A 9,498-nucleotide genomic window follows, 5' to 3' on the forward strand; every position below is an offset into this window, starting at 1 on the left:
GACAAGATCGTGCCACTGCACTCCAGGCAGTGACAGAGACCCTGTCTTTTAACACACACACACACACACACACACAGAAAGTGCTTGTAGGCAATTCACTTGCGGTTGACCGTAGTCTCTTTCTCTCTCGTACTTGGGGCTGAACTAGCCTCAGGAGAAGGAAGCTCCCGAGCCCAGTAGTGTGGTCACTGCAACAAATAACACAGAGGAAGAGGTTCACTCCCCACCCCACCTCCATGCCGCCAGCCTGGCTCATCCACGTGGACATTGTCTTCCACAGTGTCTCCTTTTGTGGGCTGTTTTGTGAAATCTGCCTTCTCCCTTCTTGTTTTCCAGTCCCCCTAAACCAACTGTGTTCATCTCTGGGGTCATTGCCCGGGTAAGTCTGGGAGTGTCTGGGGTGGGCTTGAGGCCTCTACACGGGAGCATGGGGTCTCTGGGTTCCTTCTGCTTTTGTTAAATTCTACCTAGAGTAACCCAGCAGCACTGCTCCTCTCATCTGTGGCCATGGCTCTCTTCATTGCGATATTTCCCTGCAGGGTGCTCTTGCAGACCCCAGGCCGGACTCACGGCTCGGGTCACATCCTTTACCTTTCCAGAGCTGCCCTCTGGTGAGACACAACGATGTGACTTGAGTGCAGACCTCCCGTCAGTGAGCCCCACAGTATTGCCGCCCACAGGGCCACTGCTCTCAGGATATTCACTGAGATGATGAACTTATAGAGGATGCCTGAAGAAAGTGCCAGTGTTGGGGACAGCCTACTGCTGGTGGAGCTGTGACCATAGCCAGCCAACCTGCCAGCCAGAGAAGTGTGGCTCCAGCCTGCCCATGTGGGGCTCATCCTGGTCACACCCACGTTGGCACAGAAGCCCATTGGTCCCTCTGGAAAATAGCGGGTCCCTCCTAAGATTGAGCAGGCAGAAACTGGCTGTGTCTCACGGCCGCCCTGTGAGTTTCCTTTCCAGCCAGTGCCCCAGGCCTGGGTCACAGCTGCGGCAGCACATCCGAATTTAAGATCCTGGATTTCATTCTGTCCTTCCCCCAATTTAAATAGTCTCAAGTACAGATCTAGCAAAAGAAAGCCCCCAGAACACAAGTCAGTTCTGAGAGAGGCATGTGTTTCTGTGTCTCATGGCATGGGGCAGAGCCAGTGAGTGTTCTTGCCACCCTGCTGGTGTGTGGGACTCAGTGCCAACTGCCATTCCCTGGTTCTGATGGTCCAGGACCCCCACCACCCACAGGAGACAGGCTTCTACCTTTACCCATTCACAGCCCCCACCCATCCTGCAAGGACACTGGTGGGCACTGGCCTGGGGCTTCCTCATGCACAAAACCCATGCTCCCTTCAAGGACACTGGTGGGCACTGGCCTGGGGCCTCCTCATGCACAAAACCCCTTCTCCCTGCAAGGACACTGGTGGGCACTGGCCTGGGGCCTCCTCATGCACAAAACCCCTTCTCCCTGCAAGGACACTGGTGGGCACTGGCCTGGGGCTTCCTCATGCACAAAACCCCTGCTCCCTGCAAGGACACTGGTGGGCACTGGCCTGGGGCTTCCTCATGCACAAAACCCCTGCTCTCTGCAAGGACACTGGTGGGCACTGGCCTGGGGCTTCCTCATGCACAAAACCCATGTTCCCTGCAGGGATGCTGGTGGGCCCTGGCCTGGAGCTTCTTCACCCACGAACCCCATGCTTCCTGCGGGGACGCTGGCCAGGTCTTTCCTCATGCATGAACCCTGTGCTTCCTTCGGGGACGCTGGCCCAGGCCCTCCTCATGCGTGAATCCTGTGCTTCCTGTTGATCAGCCCGTGCTTTCCGTGTATCCTGACAGGGTGACAAAGACTTCCCCCCGGCGGCTGCACAGGTGGCTCACCAGAAGCCGCATGCCTCCATGGACAAGCATCCTTCCCCGAGAACCCAGCACATCCAGCAGCCACGCAAGTGAGCCTGGACCCCACCAGCCTCCCCAGTGGCCCCATCTCTGCTGCACCTGGCATTTCCCCAACAGAGAGAACCAGCACTTTCTCCCAAATCCCACTCTACTGGGAAATCTAAGGCAAAAAGAGGTACTCTGTCCTTTGCCTTATATTTCCATATTTGAAGCTAGAGATGGCTCCAGCCCGAACCTTGTTTATGGGGAGTCTGGTTGGATGTCATTTGAGGATAATTGTGCCCCCAGAGGTGCCATTAGCAAAACTTGCCAAGATCCGAGGAAAACTGTAGCTTTAGTTCCATTTCAGCAGTCATCTGACAGCCTCGTCTGTGGTCTTCAAAACAAGAAGGCACAAATTTGAGAGGATCAGATTAAGGTTAAGAGAAAAGCTCATTCATTGCATGCTTTTTAGTATTAGGACGATAAAATCTCAACACCTACGGGAGAGAAAATAAGGGAATTCCTGTCTAGAGAATTTCCTGTCTAGAGGAAATAAGGGAATTCGTTTGGGTGGCCCATCAGGCCCTTAGAGGCAGGGAACAACGCCGAATTTCCCTCCCTTGAGATGGGGGATCCTGTGCAGGCTGATGAGGCACACTCAAGAAAAGCCAAAAGCATACGTCTTAGAAATAGCCCCTCAATTCCAGGAGGCAGCATGCCCAAAATTGAGGCTGGAGGCAGGTGGCTCCGAGGGAGGCCTTCTGGAATGAGGTCTCGGCGGCAGGCCCAGCATTGCCTCAGACCAGACGGGCCCCACCAGGAGTTGAAGCAAGGCTGGCCTTTCGGGAATCACCTCCTGAGCCACTTCAGAGTTCTGGAAGTGCCCACGGCCCAGGGTCAAGGAATAGACTTCTAGCTCATTCTGGAACATGTGAGCCAGAGAGTCGGAAGCTTGGAAAGACCAGTTAAAAAACCTGCCCTTTGTCTCCCTAGGGACATGGAATACCACATTCCATTTGTGCTAGAAAAACCTATTCACTGGTGAGTCTAACTGCCCCAAATGCCTCCCGCCTGTGTGCACGGCTGCCCGGGCCGTCGTCACTTGGGCACGTCAGGTGGTCCTCTGATTTTTAGATGAATTTCCTGTCTAGAGGTGTCCTAGTCTGCCCACTGGCTGGTAGCAGTAGCATCTCCAAAAAGCAAGAGGGCTCGCTTAGACAAAACTCCAGTGCTTGTGGAGGGCCCGACTGTCCTGGTCACCCTCAGCGGATCTGCTGCAGGTCAGCAACTGTGCCGTGGCCAACCAGCAGCCTTTCCAGTACCATCTGCCAGCTGGTGAGGGCAGAGGCAGACCTGGTCAGACCCAGCGGCTGCTCCTCCGTGAGGGAGCATGGCACAGCGTCACAGACCTGGTCAGACCCAGTGGCCGCTCCTCCGTGAGGGAGCATGGCACGGCCTCACACTTGAAAGGCAGTGTTTGGTTTCCCGTCTCACCTTCTTAAGGGAAGCCGATGCATACCCTTCAAGGCCCTGTCACCACCTATTTCCTCGTCAATTGGCATATAGTGAGGGTGGCTTTTAGAGACCCAGGCTTGGTCGGCAGTGCTGCTGTGGAGCACCCCAGCAGGCACCTTCCGCCTGCCTTTCAGAGCCAGCACCCAGGAGGGATGCCACCCTCCCGAAACACCAGGTCAGCCCGTGCAGACCCCTGCCCCTGCCGCTGCAGAAATCCAGAAGCGTCCTTAGTGCTGCTCAGGCTTCAGCGAAAGGGAGGGCTGTTCTTTCCAGAGGTGCCTTTCTTTATGTTCTGTTAGCTGGATCTGGCATGCATCCGTGGGCTTTAGATCATTACATCCAAATTGTTTGCCTAAATGAGTTTATCAGTTGTTAACTCGAAGAATATTAATTGTTGCTAATAAAGCTCCTGCATTTCTCTCCGGCTTTGTTCTTTCTTATAGATCAGAGATTCCCTTTTACATTTTACCAGGGTTGCCAAATGGTTTCAATAGAAACACAAACACGCATACATGATGGATATTTTCAAAACTTATTTTCAGACACAAAAGTCAAACTCTTGGACACCTGCTTACTCGAGTCTAAGTATCTAGTTAAAATGTCATAAAATGGAAAAGCTTAATACTACTGATTAAAACATATTACCTGGACCCAGCAGCTGGCCTGTGCCATGTAGGCCCTTTGGGAACAGATTTAAGAGAGAATGATTAATAGTAAGTCCAGGAGTGACAGTGAACAGTCTCTGATGTACAAGATGTTTGCCGTAATCAGGTTTCCTGTAACCCTGATGAGAAAAATAATCATAACTGTTACCCTGATGGTCCAGAATCAAGTTGGAATTTGAGTGAGAGGGGCCCAAGGTTTTCTCACCGAGGGCCATATTCATCAGGGAGCACCAGGGGCTGTACTCACAGGCCAAGCTTGGGTGTGGCTGGAGTCTACACCTCCAACAACCCTGGGCCGGCCTAGTGCTGCCTCGGAAGCTGCTGCTTGTATTCCTGCCTCCCGTCTCCATGCTAAGCTGAGGACAGGAACCAGGCCCTTACTCATTTTTTATCATTGATCAGAGAGTCCATTCTCTGATACATGGTGGTGGCCAGAAATGCCAAGTGTCCAACAAGCACGGAACAACCACCGCCAGGCTCTCCACATCATTGTCAACATCATTGTCCTGTGCCAGTTCTCCATGGCCGCCTTAATAAAGTCACAACTTAAGCCACAAACTGGGTGGCTTCATACAGCCAGAATGTATTCTCTGGCAGTTCTGGAGAGGTTTGAAATCGTATTGGCCCGGCCATGCTTCCTCCGCAGGCTCAGCGGAAGGGTCCTTCCTGGCCTCTTCCAGCTCCTAGCGGCTGTGGCCATCCTTGGCTTTCCTTGGCCTGTGGGCAGCCTCACTCTGGTCTCTGACTCTGCTGTCACATGGCCATCCCTGTCTGTGCATCTGTGTCTTACTCTCCCTCGTTTTCTGAGGACACCAGCCATTAGATGAGCGTCCACCTATTCCAATATGACTTGTCTTCACAGCTACCTCTGCAGAGACTCTGTTTCCAAATAAGATCATATTCACAGGCACTGGGATTTAGGACTTCAGCATATCTTTCGGGGGAACATTGTTCACCCAAGAACATCGACCATGTGCCAAAAAGCCAGAAACCTCACTCCCAGCTCATACCACCCAAGAACATCAACCATGTGACAAAAAGCCAGAAACCTCACTCCCAGCTCACACCATTTGAACAACAGTTCATTGAGTGCATTGCTTTTCTGCAGAAACTTTGCTGAGAGGATCCTTCACCTGCTGCAGATTTCAGGACTCAGCATCTCTGGCCATACAGCAGCCCAAGCCTGGCTGCAGCAAGTACAGAGAAAAGACTGCAAGCAGAGACCCGAAGGCACTGGGTCCCCGGCTGCGGAGGCTGTCTGCCCTGGGTCCGCTGGCTGAGGGGCCACTAGCAGTCACATGTGTCCTCGGCCCAGAGAGCCACGGTGTTGCCACTGTGCTCCATGGATGGTGGCTGTACCACTTTACAGGAAGAACGACTGAAATTCAGGGTCCAGTGCAAAGCCACTTTTAGCAAGGAAGATAGATGACCAGTAACCACAACAAAAGAGGCTGAACGTCTCTAGTCACCAGGGAGCTGCAGGTCAAAGCCACGGTGAAATACCACTTCACCAAGATGGCTAGAACCACAAAGTCAGTGACACGAGGGTGCTGACAGGGATGCGGAGAAACTGGAACTCGTACAGTGCTGCTGGGAGTGTACAGTGGTGCAGCTGCTTGGGAAAACAGTTGGGTGTTCCTCAAACAATTAAACATAGGGTTATCATATGACCCAGCAATCCACGCCTAGGTATATATGCCCGAGAAAAGTGAAATATGTCCATGCAAAAACTTGTAAACAAATGATACAGCGGCACTATTCATATTAGCCAAAAGGAGGAAACTACACAAAAGTCCGTCCACTGAAGAACGGATGAACAAAATGTGTAGCCACACAGTGGAGTACTATTCAGCCATAAAAAGGAATGAAGGATGATACACGCTACAACATGGATGAACTTTGAAAACATCATGCCAAGTGAAAGAAGCCAGTCACCAAAGATCACGTGTGTGATGTCATTCATAGGAGATGTCCAGAACAGAGACATCTAGAGAGACACTGCTCGCTCAGGGCTGGCGGGGGGCAGGGGGTAGAAGGCGATGGCCAGAGGGCACAGAGTCTCTTATGGAGGTGATGAAAGATTCTAAAATCAACCATGTGAGTGCTTGCACATACCCACGAACATGCTTTTTAAAAGCCATTGACTGGTATACTTTAGACGAATTGTGTGGTATGGGAAATGTATCTCAATAAAGATGTTTCCTTTAAAAGTCACTGTTAGCAAATGGCAGAACTGAGGCTTGAATCCAGGTCAGTCTGATCCCACAGCACATCACGCCTCACCCCACCATGGTCTTGGGACTAAATGACAGAAAACAGACTGTGCTTTGATGTTAAGTGCAGGGGGGCCAAGGACGGCAGGAGCATGCTTCAGTTTCAAGGCTGGATGGCCAGGAAGTTGGGGAAGGTGTTAAGAAAAGCCAGCATGAATGGAGGAGGAATTACTGTGGGAATCAAGACACTACTGCAGGCAGAATCCAGTGTGCCCACATGACCTCCAAGCAGAGCTATTGTGCAGGGCTTTGACAAGGTGAGACGAAGCTTGGAGGGATGCCAGGGCTGGAGAGCCATCTGGGATCCATCTGCATGGAGCTGCTGATAGAGGCTAGGAGTCAGTGACAGAGAGGCCAAAGGTGTGAGTGCAGAGGTGCCGGGTGCGGGAGGGTTGGAGAGGCACCCCGACACACGCAAGGTCATGAGTGCCAGGGAACTCTGGCAGGTGGGACACAGGGAGTGGCAGGCAGGTGCCTGGATTCTGTCAGCCTGAGGCCCTAAAGCAGGGGCCTCTGGTAAGTGGAGAGATGGAAGCCAGAGTGTACAAAATTAGCAATGGAAACGTTTTCCTAGAACAGGAAGCTTAGGTAAGACCCTCACTGGGAGGGGAAGGTAGGTTTGAAGAAGAAAGGTTGTTTTTAGCCAGAGCTAAAGGCAGGCTTGAACGTGCTTGTGGGGAAAGGCCCCAGAGTGATTGAAGGCATGAGAAAGGAACAGCTGCACGATGTTCATTGACACCAGAGGTTCTGGGGCAGCAGGGAGGGTGAGTTCGTAAGCCAGAGCAGGAAGGTCACCCTTGAGGGGAGGTGAGAGGGACAGAAGCCAGTGTGGACATGGGAAAGTCACACTGAGGTTGGGAAGAGCACAGCAGAGAGTGCCCACTGCAGATACACAGTCAGCCTTCTCAGCAAACCCATGAGAAACTTTCTGCAGAGTAGGGCTCTGAGAAGATCGGGATACTGGAGGCGTGAGGCCACTAACAGATGATTCGAAAGATTGCTGAGCCGGGAAAGACTGAGCTGAGACAGAGGGGCGTGGATCTGTAGTGCAATTGATGCATCCAGTGTTAGGACTTTCTCTAGCCATGACCAGGGGAGCTTGGAAGAGGTGGAGGCTGCCTGCAGTGAAGCATAGGGATCAGCATTGGGGCCAGAGCACAGCCATGGACGGGAGGACCAACAGTGTTTCTCACAGTGCCCAGAATCACCAAGCCCAGGGCCCAGCCCAGGGGACGGGGATGGCTGACTCACACCAGGTGCTCCTGTGCCAGGCCTGCATTACTGTGCCAAGCCATGGACGTGCACCACCTACCCCAGGAGGTGGGTCTCCATATCATCATACCTGTTTACAAGATGAGGAAACTGAGGCTTGGAAGACTTGGGACTTGAACGCAGGCAGTGTCACTATAAAGGCTCAATTATCAAACAAACCTTATCACCCGCCAGCCCAGAAGGGACAGATACCACAGAGAGGGCAGCTTGGGGATCTGAGGGAGGCAAGAGAGACTGACAGTCAGAGAAACTCAGGGGAGCTAGTCAGGATGGCAAGGAGCCATTTGAGGAAAGTGAAGGAACTGAGAAGACCTGGAAGGGTCGATGTGGAGCTGAGACCCCAGGGACTATGAACCTGGTGCTGAACTCTTCCGGGAAGCAGCGCATCCAGGGGTGATTAGATGATAGCTGTCAGGACCAGGAAAGGGTGAGCTTAAACAGAAAGCACAAAACATGGAGAAAGGAAACCTGTGAGGAGGGCAAATGCCGACTTAAAACCCCCACGGGGAGCGAGAAGCTCTGCTTAGCTGCTGCCCCTGGATTAGGGATGACAGTTGGGAGACAAGCTGTCCTCTGCTGCGCAGAGCCGGGAAAGACAGGGCCTTGAGCACCTAGTGCCAGGTGGTGAATGGCAGGCTTGAGGAAGGGCGAGGGAGGATGGAACTGCACTGGGGCAAGCCCAGGCTCTGGAGTCACCCCCGCCCAGGCTCAAACCTCAGCCCAACTGGAACGAGACTCCTCCGCCTGGACCCCAGTCTCCACCTACCCGATGGAGCCTCTGCACTCTCAGAATTTTGTGAGCATGGAAAGAAGTTACATACGATAACCTCCTGGTTAATACAGATGCTCAGTAAATGAGAGGCCTGACTGGGATTGCGAGAACAAGGGTCCCAGCAGGGACAAAGGGTGCTAGAGAGGTACAGAGTTTTGCAGTTGGCACGAAGAGAAGATTCCAGAAAGGGATGGTTGGATCGATGCCGATCAAGATTGTGTTCAGGAGCAATGAGGAGGTGGAGAGAAGCCAGGCCCCAGTTGAGGGTTGGCGGAGCCAGGAAGGGCAGGAAAATGCTGGGTTCTAAGGGCTCTCCAAGGGCCACCTGTGAAGTCAGCGATGTGTGTGTGCCTCTGGCTCCCACATGCTGCCCACCGCAGTCTGGGCTCACATGGCTCCAGCACAAAGCGTAGTCTCTTGAATGTTTTCACTGAGAAATTCCTTCATCACGTTTACAAGTGTTATTGGAATGATCCACGGCTGGAGGGATTCTCAAAAGGAGCATCCAGTGCCCCTGATTCACTCAGCTGCTGCCCATGGACCACAAGCCCTGAGCTCTCCCCTACAATCACCGAGAAGCAAGTAGCCCCTCCCCACACCCAGTGTGCCTCTGGGACATCCCTGTTGCCCTGCCCTGACCCAGAGGCAGGTCCCTGAGGCCACTCCCTCTCTCAACAGGCCCCTCGTGGACGGAGAGAATCCCTGGGACTTTTCCTTCCTGGGTCCAGGGAGGAAGGAGAACAGGGACCCTATTCAAATGTGTCCTCGAGTTCTGCTGACTCAACACCATTTCAAGAACCTCTTTCACTCCAGTTCCTCAAACTAGAACCAGCCCCTGATGGACCTAGTGCCAGGATCGCAGAACCCAGAAGCTCAGGCGGAGCTCAGGTTCAGGTGCCGCCTGCCACTTACTAGTTATGGGCACCAGGTGAACCCCCGTGTGTGTATCAGGAAGTGAAGCTAGAGGGCGCGAATGCCCAGGCTTGGACAGGAACCTGGCCAAGGAGATTGTGGAATGATCACCAGCCAAGCAGAGGGCACCGCCAGGCCTGGATAAGTGCCACGCACGCAGCCTGAGAAACAGCAGGGATTGGGGGCCAGAGAGCAGAGCCCTGGGGAGATACGG

General features: G+C 53.2%; 1 protein-coding gene across 1 annotated transcript in view; it reads left to right on the forward strand.

Moving 5' to 3' along the window:
• DAP (death associated protein) overlaps positions 1-2,032 on the forward strand; it is a 78,647-nt gene extending 76,615 nt beyond the window's left edge. The window contains exons 3-4 of the mRNA XM_003932494.4: positions 337-379; positions 1,834-2,032. Of these exons, the coding sequence (XP_003932543.1) occupies positions 337-379; positions 1,834-1,947 (157 nt within the window). The 3' untranslated portion in view covers positions 1,948-2,032. The remainder of the gene's footprint in view (positions 1-336; positions 380-1,833) is intronic.
• The last annotated feature ends 7,466 nt before the right edge of the window (positions 2,033-9,498 follow it).

The sequence above is a fragment of the Saimiri boliviensis genome, chromosome 1, assembly GCF_048565385.1.
Source record: "Saimiri boliviensis isolate mSaiBol1 chromosome 1, mSaiBol1.pri, whole genome shotgun sequence".
In the NCBI taxonomy this organism is placed as follows: domain Eukaryota; kingdom Metazoa; phylum Chordata; class Mammalia; order Primates; family Cebidae; genus Saimiri; species Saimiri boliviensis.